Genomic DNA, 20798 nt, shown 5'->3' on the forward strand with positions numbered 1-20798 from the left:
GAGAAATAAGCATGGAGCATCCGCATGGAGTGTAAACGCCATTTAAGCATTAAGTCAAATATATTTCAAGGCAGTAAGTCTGCACCTTTATTTAAATCACTGCGCACACTACAGGTCCTCCAACCACAACAGCACTGACACAATTACAAATAGTGCAACATTCAAGGCACACACACACACACACACACACACACACACACACACACACACACACACACACACACACACACACACACACACACACACAAAACTGACCTCTAACAGTGGACTGCTGTCACAGTTGTGCTGTAATTATAGCATGTACAGATCAACGCTGACCAACATTATAGACTGCTGGCCATAACGGGAATAACTGCGTGGAAACCATTCACACAACAACACTGAAGAACATTCAACCCAAGTAGGTAAATGTGCCAGTATTTAACAAAAGACAGTTCAGACGTGTTTTCATTGTTAATTGTATTGAACATTACAGACTGATTTAAGCTTTATGGCCACCATTTCTATTATTTTACAGACAACGTCAAGACTTATTCACATACATTTTAAGGCAGTTTAGACATCTAGTATTTTTAGAGACAGAGTGGGGAAAAAAATATCCACTTCAGTATTTACAACCAAATAAATAAGTTAAAAATGCACAGTGAACTAAATCAATGCAAAGCATATACACAAAGTCGGCAGTTTATTAGGTGCATCATTGGCCATTTTATCAGAAACACCTACCATATAGGTGCATTTAGTAGGTTTACACTTGCTGCCTGTACCCCAATGGTCACCAAACCCTTGAAGATCTACTTTCATGCTGAGTTTAGTTCCAAAATGCATATTGTTGCCCCCACTTAACCAATACTAAGGAAGTTCATTAGCTGGGGCAGGTGTGGCAGATTGTGGCTGGAGCTGGACACCACAGGATTGTAGATTTCCAGAACCAAAGTTGGTGATGACTACAGTTCTCCATCTGTCGCTATGCATAAGCAACACCTTGTGAGTCCAGCGCTGGTATGAGTGTACCAGACCTCTGAATCACCAGTGAGTTGAGAACAGTGCACCAACCAAAAATATCCAGCCAACAGTGGACCTGTGGTCGAATACTGACCACTGATGAAGAACTAGATGAAAACCAACACACTGTGCAGAGAAAATGATCAAACCATAAAGATAACCATGTCTAATAAAGCGGCCAGCGTGTGTACATATGGTCTAAAAACACGCTAAAACATCATCATCATCATCCATCACCCAAATAATATCTAGTCAGTGGTGCTCCTTTTCCACTGATGGATGGAAGCAGATAAACTGTGCAGCAACAGATGAGCTACAGACAGTAAAAGTAAACCTACAAAGTGCACCTATGTGGTATTTAGACCTGATAAAACAACCATCAGTGGAGATATAAGGTAGGTGTACGTGATAAATCAGCAGATCAGGGTGTTTTACATAATATCCTACAGTACCAGTCAGTTTGTACAGTCCTACTCATAGAAAGGTTTTCCTCACTTTTACTATTTTCCAGGTTAGAATAGCAGCGAAGGCATCATGAAATAACACGTGGAATTATGCAGAGAGCAAAAAAAGTGTTAAAGTGATCAAATCTTGGTCATATTTTAGATTCTTTTAGGCATTTACCCCCCCCCCCCCTTTACGTTGATGCAATTCTCTCAAGAGCCTTCATAATGAACCACTTGAGATCATTCTTTTCAACAGAAACAAAGATAATACATATGCTAATACCTTGTTGTTGCTGAAAATTACTTGCTGGGGGGTATTTAAAAATGCATACAGTACTGTGCCAAAACCAAACCAGCACTAGGAACAAAGGAGAAAACATTTAGCAGAAAATTACTCAGGAACCTCAACAACTAAACTTTTTTCAGTATTTAATTTCAGGTTTCCAGAGAAACCTGCCAGGAGATTTCACCATACTTCCAAACTACTCAGAGATCGGTTGCATTTTCTGCTTCTCACAATACAAGCAATCCCAAGAATTCAGTGATGGTGAGGTCTGGACTCTGGGGTGACCTCAGGGTCACCAGAGCCAGCTCAGTCTGACTAGCAAACTCTGTTTTTCTGTCCGTTTTATTTGCTAAGTAAGGATTTCTCGAGCTGCCCTCTCCCAGTGGAAGGATATACAGAAACACTTAGATTCTGTCAGATCTTAAGTGAGAGTGGAGTTTTATCCTCATCTCAATTTCACCTTATCTTTTATGATTTGTTTTGGAAACTCCTGTTTTATTTATTTATTTATTTGACTCAGAAGTGCCTCATAAAAAATGAATAACCTGTCCTTAATAGCCATTTTGATTGGCCTTTTAATAAATGGTACCTGCCCTTTGCACAGTACTGCATTTTTTTTTATTTTTGAACTGAGAAGGAAAAAAAAAATCCATAATTTCATACATAGGTATCAATTAGTATTTGTCATAGGAACAAATTCATTCAGTCATCTTGAGACATAAGTATTTAGATGAAGTGTCTATGATTATGAAAAAAGCAGTCAGATGTGTGCAAACTTGCGACTGGTACTTATAAAACATTGTAATATTACTTGGAATGGAAAGAAAACTGATCAGTTCAATGTTGAAACTCACCCGTTAAGACAATCTGGGTTAAGACAACTGGGCCCTTCTGTGAGCTACTCTAAATCATATTACGTATAACCTTTGTTAAAGGGCAACTTTAGGAAAGTACTGCAGAGCCAAATCACAAGCCATGCACAGATAGATTAAGTTGTAAAGAGTGAAACACAGCTGAAAGCCCATAAAGCACGTACGGTCTCAGCATGACACCAAAAACACATGCCACATATGTTGACGTGTTAACGGCAAATCACACAGTAAAGCAGAATGTCATGGAAAAACACTCCTGCCAAAATGCACAGCAAGGAGGCGAGACAAGAATAGGTTAGCAATTGCTGAAGAGCGCTCCAAGCAAAGACAGGAATCACGTGCTTCACAGTGCAGCCCTCACGGCAAAGGGCAAGAGAGGGAATCAGGTGACTGGTAAACTTTTGTACTGCCTTGAAAAAGGCCAACAACAAAGAATGGAATAAGAGAGAAGGACAGTGAGGAAAGAATCAACAGCCAGTTTCCATTCTGTCTTGGTGTTATCATATTTGATATGGCATTTCAGAGATGGACATCAGCAACGACCCATCTGCAAAAGGTTTTTGCGCAGAAGCGCCAGCAGGAAGAAAGTGGATAAGAGCTCGCTAAGGCGTCTGAGAATCCTCTAATTCAGATCCGGTACAGGGGTGTTTTTGAGATCAGGCTTGGTCTGATAAAACACAAAACAGGTGGGCAGTAATCAGAGCGAGGCCGGATACATGTAGTGCGTTTCAGACCCAGAAATGTAAGGGCTAAATCAGATCCAGACCCAAAAGCATCCACCAGTCCCATGTCCACTTATTCATTCTAACGTACCTTCGCGTCTGACCGCTGACCTTTTTTAACAAGAGGGTTTGATATGTTTGTGTAAACGCATGTGTGTCCGGCGGTGATGTCTTCCAGAGCTCCTATGGTGGTAGTTTCTCGGCATTTTTGGAGAGGCTGTGGAGCAGGGTTTTCTGAAAGTCTTCATCGGACGCCTCAGGGATGAGGAACTCGATGAGCAGCTCCCACACGCAGTACACCAGATGCCTGTGCAGAATCACAGTCACAAGCCAGATGCTCAACACAAACACATACACAAAGACAGTCTAAACCAGGGGTCACCAACTCCGCTATTGGAGTCCTACTTTAGCTCCAACTAGGCCTGTCACAATTATTACATAATCACAATTGTTTCGGCTGATCGCCATTATATTCCACAGTAAGCTATTACATACATTTGTTTATGTCACAACACACAGAATACAACAAAGCAGAACACGTTTACTGAGACATGGATCTTAGAAAAACAGCCAAAATTCTAGTAACTGCGAGTGATGTTTGTTTATTTGAGCTCGGGTCTTTACTTTGGCGCTACTAAGGAACCGAGAGTTAAGCTGCAAGTTAGCTAATCCGCCAATTTGGCCACTTGCACTTTAATAGTTGCACACAACTATTACATTTCATGATCACGACAGGCCTACTGACCCCACCTGATCCATGTCACTGCTGCCTTCAGAAGTCCTCGATTAGATGAATGAGGTGTTAGATGAGGGTTGAAGGTGAAACCTGTTGGAAAGCAAATCTCCAGGAGGACGTTTGGTGACCCCTAGCCTGATCTATATATACTCCTCATGCCCCTATTTGCTCTACTAGCTTAGAACATACAGTATGCGTGGATATCACAGCCTAAGAAATACGCTGTTTAGTTCAGGGGTCCTTAATTGCAGTCCTGGGAACCCCACACTAAACACATTTGTGCTTTTCCTGACCCAGCATAGGTTCAACATTTGAATTGGTCATCAAACTCTTCAAGAGGGGTTTCATTTCAGCACTTTGTGAATTTGAAGTGAGGTTTCAAAGTCACAGAAAACTGGCATTAATCCATATTACTGCTATGCACGGATTCCCGAAGCCTCATTCACTGTGTGGAAAACTCTCGCTTATCACACACAGGTTTAAACCTTCCCTAGCTCTCATTAGAAGAGGTTTGCTAGCCTTCTGCCTTTAGCTCTAAAAGGTCAGAAATCTGGGCGAAGGCCCCATTTAATGAGGGCTTCGCCCACCGAACCCCTGGGAATTAGTATCTTTCAGGCGAATTAGCACGACGGCTATCAAACGCAGTGATTTATTTTGGCTTTCGCTGGTTTTAATTTGTTTTGGAATATCTGCAGTCTATCAGCAGCTTTTTAGCAACTCAGTCATTTTGAACAAAGGAATATGTTTTCTTTAGAAGCTGGAAAACACTAATAGGCAAAAGGAAAATCAGGAAACTGAATGATCTCTTTCAGATGGTACACTTTTTCCTGACAAGCATAATAGGCCAATGTACAGTTTTGACAACAATCTCGTGAGTTGTGAGTTGAAACAACAATCTCCCAGGTTGACAATCACTTTGTTTACACATGTGAGTTATTGGTGTTGATTGATAATTAAAATATAAAATCTGTTTAAATATCTGACAAAGAAAGAAGTGGAAAACTCAAATCTGATTTCTGATTCCATCTGACAGCCCTAATCCAGCACACCTGATTCAACAAAGTCACTAATTAACAAGCTCCTCATGTGCTGAGTCAGGTTTGTTAGAGCAGGACAAACACAAAAATGTGTGCAAGACTGCTTTTGGGAATCACTGGCTTAGCCGATTCAACCAGTTGATATTAAGATTCCCCAGACTTCTTGGATCACTGGAAAAAGCACAAGGTCTTTGTAAATGTTCTGTAAGCTCATATATTTCCTCATATATTCTTACCATTTCAAACAACTGCGGTCATTGTTATATTAATAATTTCACGCATTTATCTGAAAATAAAATGGTTTTAAATGACTGCAGTGCTGATTCCAAAGGTGGAGGTTTGCACTGGAGAGGAGAGGAATGAAGGTCAGTAGAGACAAGACGGAATACATGTGTGTGAATGAGAGGGAGGCAGGTGGAAAGGTGAAGATGCAAGGAGTAGAGGTCGTAAAGGTGGATGACTTCAAATATCTTGGGTCAACCATCCAGAGCAATGGACAGTGTAGAAAAGAGGTGAAGAAGAGGGTGCAGGCAGGATGGAGTGGGTGGAGATGGGTGTCAGGGCTGATGTGTGACAGAAGGATAGCAGCAAGAGTGAAAGGGAAGGTTTACAAGACAGCAGTGCGTCCTGCTATGATGGACGGTTTGGAGACTGTGGCTCTGTCTAAAAGACAGGAGGCTGAGCTGGAGGTGGCGGAGATGAAGATGCTGAGATTTTCGTTGGGAGTGACGAGGATGGACAAGATTAGAAATGAGCAGATCAGAGGGACAGTGAAGGTGGAGCAGTTTGGAGATAAAGCCAGAGAGGCCAGGTTGAGATGGTTTGGACATGTGTTGAGGAGGAATAGTGGATATATTGGGCAAAGAATGTTGGAGATGGAGCTGCCGGGTAGAAGGAGAAGAGGTAGACCTCAGAGAAGGTTTATGGATGTAGTGAAGGTGGACATGGAGATGGTTGGTGTGAAAGTAGAGGAGGCAGTGGATAGGGCAAGATGGAGGCAGATGATCCGCTGTGGCGACCCCTAAAGGGATTTAAGACTGTGAGAGTTTCTTTAAAGTCCATTATCTCATTAGAAACCTAATGCATACGGGGCAAAAGATCCCTGATTTGACACTGCAGCACTAATTCTGCAGAACACTGACTAGCAGTCAACAACAATCATCCAGATTTAAGCGACAGAACACGAGAGGATGTGTGTTATCGCTATAACATCTCCGACCAAATCACAGCCGTGATCTTATAGCGATAATCAGAATCTGAATCCTTTATTGATCCCAGAGGGAAACTGCAGTTGTTACAGCTGCAACCATTTATGTAAAAGAGTAAACACTTTATTTAAAACAAAGATAAAGAGAAATTTGTAATATGAGCACAAGATTTAAGTTCTTATGAATACAGTAAAGTGGCGGCGACTGTGATAATAAATATGAATCATCTAGTATAAAGCAGTTCAAAATTATTACCTCTCAGTTATTGCGCACAATTATTATTATTATTACACATATGAACAGTACTGTTAGATATTGAGTTTTGCACAGATGAACCACATGAAACACACGACCTCGAGTGTTCTGTTGCTTTTATACAACAGTTAAATGATAAACTGGGCCGCGAATGCGTCATTTAATATTTCAATGTTCGCAATTCCTTCTGCCAAATTATAGTTTCTTAACAAGCAGCTCGCTGCTACATCAGAGTAATGAGCTCCGCTCACCCGCTGCACAGCCAGCAGTTCGTTCTCCAGCTGACAGTTTAGGAATTTAGTGTAGTCTCATATTCAGAGTCCGACCAAATCGGCTGTAGGTCAAATTTTCCAAATATCCATTTTCTGTGGCAAAGTAAGAAGCGAAAACGTTCAAACGGCTTGAGCGTCTCCTATCAAAGTTGTTGCTTAGCAACGGCGTCTCAGCGGAGTGATACGTTTGCGAAAAGCCCACATTGTTACGCCGAAATATCGGCGCGGTTAGAACGCTTCTCAACCAATCAGCTTGCATGGCCGGAACTGACTGCTGTATAATGTGAATATAAAGCCGCATTTGCATTAGATATTTAATACAGGTTTAAGTGGCTGTGAACATGAATCATAAAATCACTACTTTCTGCTCTGAGAGCAGAGCTATTTACCTCTAATGACGGATTATCTTTAATGAGCAATTTTCTCTGTACATGCACGATTTGGAAATTCGGGGGAAAAACATTTGTGCGTGTTGTGTAATGAAACTGATTGCAGTATTGATTGTTCCACCTGTGTGTGTGTGTGTGTGTGTGTTCTGAGACAGACCTGTTTATGGTAGGATCCTGGATGGAGTCCAGCAGCATCTGCCAGGAGAGCTTGTACTTCTCGGAGCCCAGCATATCTGAGAGCAGATCTGTAAACACAGCAGACAGTGCTGTCACATACTCGTGCAACAGATTTAGGAGTGCTGAGTGAAGCAGGCAAACTGTTTTAGTGTGACAGCAATGATGAATTGCATCTTCACGAATCTGTGACTAAAAGAGTTACATTGTTCTGTTCAGCCAAAATAGCTATATAGCTATATAGGGGGAAAACATCTATACAGAAATGTGCAAAAGAAACTGTGAAGCCAATTATCTGGGCAGTAAGCATGTATTTGTTTAAAGACACTAACAATAGAACACATATAAATAATCCTGTGTGAGTTCATGCATGAATTTGTAAGCTTAACCTTTTCCATTTACTGTTACCATCCCATACCTGCTTCAGCTAATCCTTCATCAAATTAACCCAAACTGTTTTTGGTGATTTTCTGCAGTTATGTTTTTTTTTTTTTATGTTATTCTAATTTTATGTAAAACACACTGCTGAGACAAACAGTTTTAAAGTGTTTTCTTGGCTGCTTTTATGTGGCACTTTGAGTTCTACATGTAAAAGAATCAATATGCGCACTAGTTTCAGATTGTCGTACTGATTTGTGCTGTTAAAACTGAATGGCTAGACATTTTCCCTGTTCTCTGTCTAGAAAACGAGATGCACACTGCCATCTAGAGTGTTAAAAATGTCTTGATACAATAGGATATTAATTTAGTACATGCACAGGTTTAGCCAATACATATACAGTCCTATGAAGAAGTAAGCACCCCCCATGAAATGTTTCCCTTTTTCTGACAGATGTGGACATTGAGTACTCAATCTTCAGTTAAACAGTATGTATAGATACATGTTATGTAATACAACAAAAAACAAATTTATTATATATATATATATATATTAAATAAGGCATTTCCTTTAACTGTCCACCAGTTTCTGACATCTACTGGGAAATATTTGCCCATTCCTCCATGCAGAGCTCTTTCTTGCATGTACAGCCCAAATACCTCCAAAGCATTTCAGATCTAGGCTTGGACTAGGCCATTCTATAAGCAACCCATTTCTTCCTTTTAAGCCATTCCTTAGTGGATTTACTTGTATGTTTGGGATCATTATCTTGTTGGAACGTCCACTTCTTCCAAACAGTGGATCAATTGATTTTGCAATATTTTGGATTTCTTCTTAAGATGAAGATCCACATTTAACCCATCCGTGAAGTGAACCACCACATACACACTAGGGGGCAGTGAGCACACTTGCCCAGAGCAGTGGGCAGCCCAATCCGCAGCACCCGGGGAGCAGTTGGGGGTTAGGTGTCTTGCTCAAGGACATCTCAGTCATGTGCTGTCGGCTCTGGGGATCGAACCGGCAACCTTCCGGTCGTGAGGCTGGATCCCTAACCTCCAGCCCATGACTGCCCTTCAGCCCCTAAGCCTCTTCTTTCTCCAAGGCATCTATAACCTCTGAAGGCCTCAGAGAGCTCATCTGATCTAGTTAAGATAATACCACACGCTCCAATAACAAACAGCACACGGCGCCAGATATTTACTTTTTCCACATATGAAAATGTTGAAAAAGTCAAAACTTTTCAGGGTGTGTCCCTACTTCTTCACATGACTGTATACACACATATTTTCAAAACTAAATATTGCAAGGTACCATGTCATCATACAATATAGTTCTTACTTTTTAATATCTTCAATTTTTCATTCAATCGTTCTATTATTTGATCAAAAATTATTACAGTATTTCTAAAAAGATTAATGCGTCACGAAAGCACAATTAAATGTGCAAAATGTATGAAATAAAAATGAAGCATTAACCATAAGCTGCTCAAATCTTGTGTTATTGATCAATTAATTGACAGGGACCTGCTTAAAAGACAGGAAAGAAGCAAACCTCAGACCAAAGATCAATTCACAGATTATGCTGATTAAGTGCAGATGACACAACGTACGAACAGTGGAAACCCCACTCACATTAGCCCATTCAACAACAACAACAACATGTTTTTTTGTCATGTTTCAAATGAAAATTAAAAAGGAAGCATGACTTTGATCACCTCTCGCTGTACAGTCTGTTGCATCGGAAGTCTACTTTGTTTTCAAGGCTGTGGACATAAATGAATGGCCAGTCTTTTGGGGTTAACTATAGCCTAACAAGGACATCAGAGCACTTCTGTTTACTCTCATAAAAGGAAAAAAGAAGCCATCTGACTCAAACAGCTGTATCAGACAATGTACTTGGGCCATGGACCAGCTGGTACTGATAGTGTGAATGACTGTAATATTTTCCAAATTCAAGCAGCGTCTGGCGTTTGGAGGTACAAGTGTACGGGACGCATGTAGGAATCAAATGACTTGAGAAATTCAATGAAGCTGAACTTGGCTTCTTATTTATATTTCCCATTCTACCTTAAATGGCAGCTTGTACAGCTGCCAGAATGTAACTGCTGTTCCATCCAAGGTCACCTGAAAAATCGGAAAAATCAATTTGACCGGAAAAATCAAACAAAAAGCTGCCATATAAGTCCAGGGAAAACTTTTAGAATTTTTGGTGCTGGACAACAAGTGTACACCCACTCTAAAACCCACCCCTATATCCCTCTAGTTCATGCTCTTTTAATCTCCAGAGTACAATCAATAACACACAGCAGTCTAGCAAACGAAATGTTATCATTAGCTCATTTCTATTCTTCAAATTAAATGAAACATGTATTGATTTCATTTTGTCAGAGGTGTGCTTGGTGCTATTTAATGAAAATCACTTTAAATACTATTTGAAGTTTGAAGATAACTTCAGGTAATTAACCATCACCCATTGATTTTGCCCAGGGCATGATTGTTGGTGCCAGCTGGGCTGGTTTAAGTATTTCATAACTGTTGATCTTCTGGGATTTTCATAGACAAGTTTGTAGAAATGACTCAGAATGGTGCAATAAAGAAATAACACCCAGTGTGTGTCAGTTCTGCGGACAGAAGCGTCTTGTTGATGTGAGAGGTCAATGGAGAATGGCCAGACTGGTTCGAGCTGACAGAAAGGCTACGGTAACGAGGACAACCACTCGTAACAACTGATGAGCAGAGAAGCATCTTAGAACACACATAACATTAAACCTTGAAGTGGAGGGGCTACAACAGCAGCCTCAGGTAGCATTGGGCACAGCCTCACCATAACTGGACGGTTGAAATTTCGGAAAAAAGAAGCCTGGTCTGATCAATGTCCATTTCTGCTGAAGCACATGGATGGCAGGGTCAGAATTTAGCGCCAACAGCACAAATCCGTGAACCCACCTGGTTTTGCGTCCATAGCCTAGGCTGGTGGAGGTGGTGTAATGGTGTGAGGAATGTTTTATTGGCACACGTTGTGCCAGTTATTACCAATCAATCATTGCTTTAATGCCACAGCCTATTTGAGTATTATTGCTGACCATGTGCATCCCTTCAGGGCCACGATGTCCCCATCTTCTAACGGCTATCTTCCAGCACGATAATCCATCAGGTCACAAAGCAAACGTCATGTCAGACTGGTTGCATGAACTTGGCAATGAGCTCAGCGTTCTTTAGTGGCTTTGTCAGTGAATCTGAATCCAATAGAACACCTTTAGGATGTGGTAGAACTGGAGGTAGGCAGCATGAAAATGCTCCTCAAAAATCTGCAGGAATTTCATGATGTAATCATGTCATCTCGCACCAGAATCTCAAAGGAATTGTTCCAACATCTTGTGGAATTCTGTCAGCGGCTTGTTGAAATAGCTGCATGCCACTGCTCTGTGGTGAGTACATGCATTTATGTATTTAATCATTACTGCTGTTTGGTGCAGTCAACTGGCGTGTTCGTTACATTACTCTTGTTTGATGTGGATAACTGGTCTACTCCTAACATTACTATTGTTTAGTGCAAATGACGGGTGTCCCTTTAACATGCTTTTTAGCTGTGACAGTAATGATGGCACATCATCCAGTTCCAAAAACCACGAGCTCATCTTTTCTGGAAAATGTAACTGCCAATTTTTACTTCAGGGTTGCGAGACTAGGCAAGTTCCTGCCAGATTGTGTGGATTTTGGTTGGATTTGGCGGGAGAAAAAGTGCTTTGGCAGGTGGACAAAATTTGGGCTGGTTTGTCATTATTTTGTCAACTAACTGCACTCTAATGTTCTAATGATCCGTGAGATTGGGGGAAAGGAATTTTAATCTCAGTGATTTGACTCAGTCTGCACGTGCTGCAACAGCATGGCTTCATATATAGAGTGTGTGTGCTTCACTGACCTGCTGACCATAGACAGCTGAAGTCACAATTAGGCACAGTTTTTTTTTGAGTGTGTTGCAGTCAAATTCTAAATTTGTTTATATTTACAAAATAAAATCAACTGGTCGGTGAAAACAGTGGAAATATTTTCTTTGTCCTTTTTTTTTCAGTTGACGGTTCAAAGGAATTAACAAATCACAAATTCTTATTTTTATTGCATTTTACAAAATGTCCCTGTGGCATGCGCCCGCCACCATGAACAACCCCCCAACGGGCCCCCGACAATGATGGCCGTGGGAGCCGGGCGCACACCACAGTCCCTTTTCCAGAAATTAGGTTTGTGTTTGTTAATGTTTTGTATATTACTCAAGAAGAAGCCTTTGTTTGATTAGACATTAAGAAATACCCGGCACCAGCTTCATCAGGCACTGCAGGGACTGCTGCTTGGTCTCGTCTTTCTGCTGCTGGGTGCGCTGAGGCCGCGGGTGGGTGGGCAGGCGTCCCCCAGGCCACACAGCATCCTGCAGCACTTGCAGGTAGGTGACCCAGTACTGTGTGCAGGTCAGATTGGCCACACCGACATCCAGCCACCTGCATGAACACAAAAAAGGACAACACAAAATGAACACAAAGTCAAGACTTCACAAACGGCTGAATCCACAAACAAACAGCAACGGTCACTGAGAGTCCAGGACTGACTCACAACTCTTTGCAGTTCCTGCAGAAGACATTTAAGGTGAAATATCTCTAAACCACACGTTGGAAATACACATAAGCAGTTGTCAACATGACAACACAATTGCTTTTTCAAAGACAATAAATAATTCTGGCTTGGAATTTTGGATTGGCCTGTGACAGCAACATATGCTGCTGAATCAGACATTGACAGCATCGCAGATTTACTGAATGGGAACAGACAGCACACAACACATCGTAAAACAGCAGAAATACACACTCAAATCAACATCAGGAGGAGGATGGGAATGTCTCAGGAAACTGCATGAAACATGTTCCTGGCTTTGGATCTTCCATGATCCTTCTCCAGACTGGGTGTATGTCACTGCGAAAAATTTGGTGAGCATCAGGTTTATTATAGCACAAGTTATACAAAACCATATGGACATGGGCTGCATCCAAATAACTGAGGAGTCTCCTTTCCTATCTGCTTGCCTTGATTTTGCATGACCTGTAGCCCAATGCCTCAGCTAAAAGGCTTTTGAGATCACATGCAATAAAGCTTTACCTGATCGCACCCCTAGCCAGCATCCACTGACAGCAGTATTGTGGAGGTCTTCTGGTGGCGGTCACAAGTACCTTCCTCCTTTGTGCATGGTGCACACAACCGCTCTCATCAGAACGTCCCCAGTGAACTTGAACAAAATCCAAGCTTCAGAACTCGTCAGGACTACACTGTGCCAAATCCAGACGTCAGAACCTATCACGACTACAGCGCGCTAGTCAGCAGTGGAAAGTTAATGCTCTCAGTGGTGGCTGCAGCGGCTTGGAGGCCTCAGGCATCGCATTTCTGTCTTAGGTTTAGCACTGAGACTGATCCATCTGTGCGGTACAAACACCACAGTATAATTTAGTGGACAAACCTGCTGGTAAAGGGGTATACTTAGTGCATATTAAACAGGAAATTCATTGATTGTTCTACAACTCTGCATAATTTAATCTTTAAGATGGAAATAAAGTCATTTAGAGCTAAAATATACCTTACAGAACATTATAACACATATACATTACCTTATGCCTAAGGTACAGTTTTCCAATAGTTTTATGCTATGCTTTTAGCTTAAAACACTTTTGAAATACGGATATACACACACACACACACACACACATACATATATATATATATATATATATATATATAAAATGGTAAAATAGTGGTAAAACTGTGTATATATATATATATATATATATATATATATATATATATATATATATATATATACACACACACACACACACACACACACACACACACAGTTTTACCACTATTTTACCATTATTAACCTTAAAATGAATCTTAACATTAAAAAGTGTAGGTTCACTGGTTGTTTTGGATGGTAAATAAATTGGCTATATTTGCATTGTAGATCCTTGGTTCCTATCAACACTGCAAAGACATTTGAGTCAGTACATCTCTACAAAAAACTACTTCCCATCAAACTATCAGAAACCAGTGGAGTTTCCCTGAAGTATGAAGAGCTTATTCTCAGTACCACTGCACTGTTTAAATATGCGTTTAGGTGAAAATCCAGTTGAAGACCATGAGGCACTGCATTCTTGCATGTATTTTACTATGTAGTGACTGCTTAAGAGCACAATCACTATCAAATACTACGAAGGAGAGAGGATAGACTGCAGAATGACGGATGCTTCTGATACAGTCTAAAAAGGCAGCATGTAGAGATGCTGATATCAGTATCTGCAGAGAATTGCTTAAAAAAAACGATTTTCAGATCGGACTGATATTTCAAACTGATATTTGATGACGTATTTGCTGTACGGCAGAAGAGGAGAATGTTTCCGTGACGCTGTTTCTCTCAAAGCCTGTTTACTGTACACAGCAAACATTTACAGAGTAATATGCATCCATCTGACATCGCACCCCACTGACAAGCTTACGCGATGCCAGACATGCTAGGCTAGACATGATCTCATAACGAGAATGTCTGGGGACAACCATGAGAAATTTGGAGCTGCGTATGGGTTGGGATGTAGGCTTATTGGGGTTGGAACAAACTCAGAGCGATGTTTCTAAACCAATCCAACGCCTTGTGAAGGCAAAGTTGAAAGCAGAGCGGTAAGTCTATACATTAGTCCCCTCAAAAACTCCAGGAAGACGTATGTCACATATGTGGAGAACATTACGTGCAGTAAACATCTCCTGGAAGGCAAAAAGAGCACTTTTAGCTAAAAATGTTTTGTTAGCTCGCTTATTTTGCTTGTGTCATTGATTGTACTCTGGCTGTTAAAAGAGCATAGACCAGAGGAACTGGGGTTTAGGGAGGTTTCCCACTTACTTGGTCTGGTGTGGACCTACAGAACTCTGTCCTTAGTCTGGACCATTTTGACTGGTGTGAACACCTGCACCAAACAAATCTTGGACTGCCAAAAATCACAGATCTTGGTTCGCTTCCCAATGAACCCAGGTTCAGTTCACTGCTGGTGGAATGGCATTTTTGTAATGGTCCATACCACACGAGAGAAATTAGCTTCAGAGCTTACTTTCCATACTTCTAGCAGCTTGACAGCACTGTACTATCTGACTCTTCACAGTCGTTCTTCTCATTCTTCAGCACAAGCTGCTGTTAGTAACAGACAAATGACAAAGCAAATCATTTTGGCATTTGGTCATAAAGACGCAAATATCAGGTAAAGATTACTAATACTGCTTTGACTGTAGAAGTCACGCATCTGTTTTCATGCAAGGTAGGATTTTTTTGGCTTACGTGGTGGCAAATGTGAGAGGAACAATGAGCTTGTAGCCCTGCGCCAATAAAAAAAAAATAAAAAGCACTTACATCTGTAATTTGGTGCACTTTTTTGCAGTGTAAAATCAACCAAACCAAATGAAATGTCACAAACATCCAAACTCTGGCTCAGACTTTATCAAATTAAATGTGAGAACAGCCTTAGAGGGAATACATCTTTATTTGCCACAGATTTTGCCACAATCCAGCAGTAAAACTCTAACAACTTGTCCCCAGATGTGTGGTCTTCTTCTTCCGAGATCACATCTGGCCCCACGAGGCACTACGACGGCAAGCTAAACCGCATAACTCCATAAACAACATTATCACTCAGTTTAGTGCTGTAACTAATGTGTTAGTTCTGCTCAGAATACTCAGGATCCCCCTGAGAAGCATTCTGGCCTGACGTGCAGGGTGCAGTGTTTTATGGTGCCTGAAGCAGCTTGTAGTGCAGGCTCTCCTGCAGCTCTATGGGGAGGGATGCGGAAGCTTGAACATGTTCGGTTTGGTGGGGTCAAGTCTGGAAATAACCCCTGTGCACTCTCGCACATAGCCACACACACACACACAATGAGTGATGGCTTTCTTAGCCTCAGATGATGTTTAGTCTTCAGCGAGTTGCAGATGGCATGGCAGGCCAGGCTACACGTGGCTTTTTCAGCTCACAGAGGCATTTGTGGTGAAGCAAAATTACACGATGCAGCATTCCATGGAAGATATCCTACACAGTGCAATGCACAATTAAATGTGTTTGTAGATGGCTGTGGTATCTTAAACTTGCCCCCTGTAGAGATTTGAAAACAAAACTGGGAGTTGTTTTTTTTTTTTGCTCTAGTTTAGATTTGAACAAACACTGCCATGCGTAGGTAGTTCTAGACCAGACCAGGAGTCGGCGGCTCTTTTACGGCCCTGTTGCATTTAACCCATCCATGAAATGAAACAGCACATACACACTAGTGAATACACACACACTAAGGGGCAGTGCCACCACTTGCCCGGAGAAGTGGGCAGCCCTATCCATGGCGCACGGGGAGCAATTGGGGCTTAGGTGTCTTACTGAAGGACATCTCAGTCATGGACTGTCGGCACTGGGGATTGAACCGGCAACCTTCCGGTCACAGGGCCAGATCCCTAACCTCCAGCCCACGACTGCCCCCAATTAAATTTAATTTTTAGGTAAAATAACTCAACCCTCCTTTCCAGCAAAATAAAGCTCTGCTGATTGTTCCAAGTGTAACAATAAATGGTTATAATAACAGTTTAACAATAAATGGTCTTAAACGCTGGAGTTGACCAACCCTTAACCCTGAACACTGGCACACAGACTGCTGGTCATATATCAATGCAGACAATAATTTTGCCCAGCTAGCAGGTAATGAAACGGCAAAGATAAAGACTTAAAGACGAACATCGATCATTTGTGGACGAGTGGATTTGCATTTATAAGCACTCAGCTGGTTTCCTGATGTGTTTTATCTTCAACGAGAAACTGCCAAACGCTAAAAAGTTGCGAAGCTGAAGTCAGATTTTCATTGCCAGCTTCTTGTTTCAATTTTACTGTTCCACCTTAAATGGTACGGCAGTTACGTTCTGGCGCCTCACACGATTTCCATAAATTGAAAACAGTTTCCTATTTTCATCACCAAGCAACAGTGGCTGCACATGTACCAATGAGGGTTCATATCATATATACAGTTACAGATTCCAACTCCTCTGTGATTGTAGTCCACGTGATCTCACTCTCGTTCATATGGTTCTCGGGTTCTTGTTACACTGGAGGCACTTCAGAAATGTAGTTTTCCACTTTGCTGTTGCTTTTGTCAGTTTGCTACTCATTGATTTAGTTAGTTCTCCCGAAAGCACCGTCCAACATAGTTTGCCACAGGTATCGACAGAGAGGACTACAAACGTGGATCCAATCATAGCAACAAAGACAGCAGCTGGGCTTTAGCCTGGAACTACTACAGAAGGTTCACATGGTCAGACTAGAAAAGTGTGTCATCATTAGCACATTAACTTTGAAATTCCTATAACTAATTATTCTCCAGGCAAGAAATGTATTTCATAAACAGTAGACTATTTGTCCAAAGCGAAATAATGACACATTAATACAGAACTGAGGCCTGTGCCCGGCTTGGACAGTCAGAGTTATTTTGTTTACTTTATTTAATTACATACAAATCATAGGAAGACGCTAATATTCCCCATACTATTGGGCAGACGTGGGCTGGAGGTTAGGGAACTGGCCCTGTGACCGGAAGGTTGCCGGTTCGATCCCCAGGGCTGACAGTCCATGACTGAGGTGTCCTTGAACACCTAACCCCCAACTGCTCCCCGGGCGCCGTGGATAGGGCTGCCCTGCTCCGGGCAAGTGTGCTCACTGCCCCCTAGTGTGTGTGTGTGTGTGTGTGTTCACTAGTGTGTATGTGTTTCACTTCACAGATGGGTTAAATGCGGAGGTGGAATTTCCCCAGTTGCGGGATCAAAATAGTATCACATAATCTTAATATGAACAAAAACTAAATTTAAACATTAATCCTATGTCCGATTCAGTGTTTGGGTAGTGGCAAAATTCAGTTAATATGTGCGGTCATATGCGTACATTGAGTATTTTACATTTACTTCCAATCTGGCTCACTTGTCATGTCTAATGCTAGACCTGTATTCCGCTGCAGTCAGAACAAAACCTTGTATCTCCATTTTGGGAGTTTTTTTGGTCATAATTTGAAAATGCCTGCTGACCTTCACATTTTGTGTAAACGTCATGATGAACGGACTAAACGAAATGGCCCAAAATGATTTTGCTAATATTCTGGTTCCATTGACTTACATTAAAAGTAAAGCACATTTTTTTTCTTTCTCCTGTGAATTTGGAGGTACAAGGATTTGTTCCGACAGCAGCAATTTGCTACGACAGCCAAGATCAGTTTGTTCTTAATATTCACAAAATCTTGCACAACGTTGGACTGAATTAACATTTCAACATTTCTGATGTAAGATGATGGAACAGAAAGGAGCGGTGATCAACAGTAGTACATTTTATTCCAGTAATGGCATTACTGAAGTTTATAAAGCGCAGCTCATTTTAACTGGCACAGTCTTTGAAAGGGGACACAAGGCATTAGTGAGGAATGCATAGCTCAAACCAACAGCAGTGGAAAAAAAGGTTGCCTATGTGCAGAACCGAGCCAATAAAGCTTAAAGGGCCCTTTTCAAATGTTTAATGGGGGCCTTGATTTCTTCTGACACTCCAAAAACATAAACATGATAAGTATATTCCATTTGGAGCCTTGCCTAATTGGCATCTGCATTTCTATTGGAAAAAATGATACCATTAGAGCAGTCAGATGGGCGCGCACTGGAACTGGAATGTAGGCTTAATTTAGAGCGGCAGAGACAGCAAAGCCATTGTCTCTGATATAGCAGACAGAGTCGAATGCTGAGAGGCAACAGCAAATCCCATCCTATGCCCATTCGTTTCTCGTTAGTCAACGGCTATTTTCGCATTAATGTGTCACGCCATGCCCAGACCGGGAGACAGCACTGCGGTATTTAGGCCCACCAAAGAACCTGCATGTTGCTTCACTTTCAAAATATACAGCAAGCTGCATCATTCTATCATGCCAGCTATAATATGACACCATCAAACTGAGTTAATAACAATTTTTAATGGTTCATTTAGCCAGATTATCCAAAAAAAGAGACTTCAGTTGAAGAATCTTTATCTGCCTGTAAATACAATGATCGGATAATTACGGTATATATTATAAAGACTATCTATGTCTCTCAACGATCAGAATATTGCATAGCAAATGATTATGCTTAAGTATACAGTCATAGGCACAATTTTGAATACATCACATGATTTGACCAGGAGCACACAAACTTTTGCATATGACTGTATAGGTAGGGCAACAGTTCCTCTTGGAGAGAGCAAATACAAATCTATACCAAATATAAAGAAACTATAGTAGCTAATTGAAGGTTTTTAAGAAAAGGCCATTAACTTTGCTATTTTTCCCTAATTAATCCGATTGAACATTCCTTCTTTACCAATAAATGACCTCCCTCTTCAAACAAACCGGTCATCTTCCGAAGAATCGATAGCTGCCTTTGCCATTACGGTGTGCCATCTTTTATACAACAAATAAATATTGCATAAATGTCATTTTTCTTCCAGTAAAAATACAACTGTACTTAATATTCAGCGTCTCTTAACAAAAATAACTCTTTAGCCTGGCAGACACTTACAATCATACTCTGTCACTCTGCTTTGTCTTCTCTTACCAGCCTGAAATGTGTTTTGATTTGGAAATTTCATTAAGTCTCTTAAACATCTCAGCATTGTCTGATTGTACTGATGTTTGTAGCGGTGTCATCCATTCATCTATACAACCAGATGGTACTGAAGTGTTTATAAGAGTTCATAAAATTCCCAAATGAAAACACTTCACAAGCTTCTAAGAGAAGAAATGTGCCTTCCAGTAAACTAACAAAGTATGTTTGTTAGGATTTTCCCAAAATTTTCCAAATTCAGCTACGTGACACAATGTCACTCGATGCTGGAGAGTCCAGCTTGCCTTTATTTATAAAATAGCGGGCCTTGAAAACCAAACAAGGCTGCACGAAGTACGAGAGTGTAAAAGCCCTTGAGTGGGAGGGAGATGATTAATTCTGTGCTCCAGCCTGGTGCAGGTGTCTCCAGCAGGTGCCTATGCAAACTAATTACTCGAAGAACCTTGTCCAAATACAGGGAATAAGGCGACTGATTCAGGATCCACTGGTTTACCAAATGGAACATGATGGTCTGTCTGGCCAGCCAAGGGTTGTATTGCATCAATTAATCTTATGGAATAATCAAACTCTGAAAAGAGTCTGGGTCACGAGCCAGTCTTTAAACAAGTCATTACCTATTAGCAGACTGTTTTAAAACCCTGGGGAATGACTGAAGTAAAACAGAGTGCCTTTCCCACATTTTTCGCATCCATCTCCATCAAATGAGAATCTGCCATTGTAAAACAACACAGGCGTTAGCCTTGATCGTAACTTTCAACACTGAGAGTCAGGCTTGGTCAAGGACACCTTGGTATGCATGGTCTTCTTCATAACAAATCCTCTGCATCCCTATACGCATAAGACGAAGACAAACAAACGAGGTGCATATTTACCAACATCAACTTGCACGTAGGTCTAATAGCTACATCTGCATGGAAGCGTTTCCAGATGGACCTGCTAGAAGTGGCTGAAAATGTGAAAGACAATAAATCCAGCTCTCAGCAAGGACCTACAAATGATTGAAGATCGTACCAGCTGGAAGTCATTTTTTGAAAACCAGGTTTAGTTTAATGGAACAAAACAGCACACTGGGGGATCATATACCATTGATGTTCAATGTGCCTTGAAAAGGTGCATTTTTTAATTACACTTGACAAAAAGTTAACGGGCACCTTTAAATTGTTGCGTTTGGCAAATATGAACGTACAACATAACACTAAAATATTAAATTCAAGTGAAAGTCAAGTTCTAGTGGAACATGAGCAGGAAAACAGACGAAGGCAGCTCACAGCTCAACAGAGCAGAAAAGCATCATACACTCGGAACTCGTGCTGAAGTTCCAGCTGTATTTTGGTGTCC

The 20798-nt window shown here is 41.2% G+C and overlaps 1 protein-coding gene across 3 annotated transcripts in view; it reads right to left on the minus strand.

The window, feature by feature from the left end:
* Positions 1-444: 444 nt before the first annotated feature.
* The window catches only part of snx19b (sorting nexin 19b), a 60270-nt gene continuing 39916 nt past the window's right edge, over positions 445-20798 (minus strand). For all 3 annotated transcript variants that reach the window (XM_017723944.2, XM_017723946.2, XM_037546520.1), the window contains exons 10-12: positions 12089-12273; positions 7386-7473; positions 445-3638 (exon numbers count right to left, since the gene is read on the minus strand). In XM_017723944.2, the coding sequence (XP_017579433.1) occupies positions 3515-3638; positions 7386-7473; positions 12089-12273 (397 nt within the window). In that variant the 3' untranslated portion in view covers positions 445-3514. The remainder of the gene's footprint in view (positions 3639-7385; positions 7474-12088; positions 12274-20798) is intronic.

This window comes from Pygocentrus nattereri, chromosome 17 (genome assembly GCF_015220715.1).
Source record: "Pygocentrus nattereri isolate fPygNat1 chromosome 17, fPygNat1.pri, whole genome shotgun sequence".
Taxonomy (NCBI): Eukaryota; Metazoa; Chordata; class Actinopteri; order Characiformes; family Serrasalmidae; genus Pygocentrus; species Pygocentrus nattereri.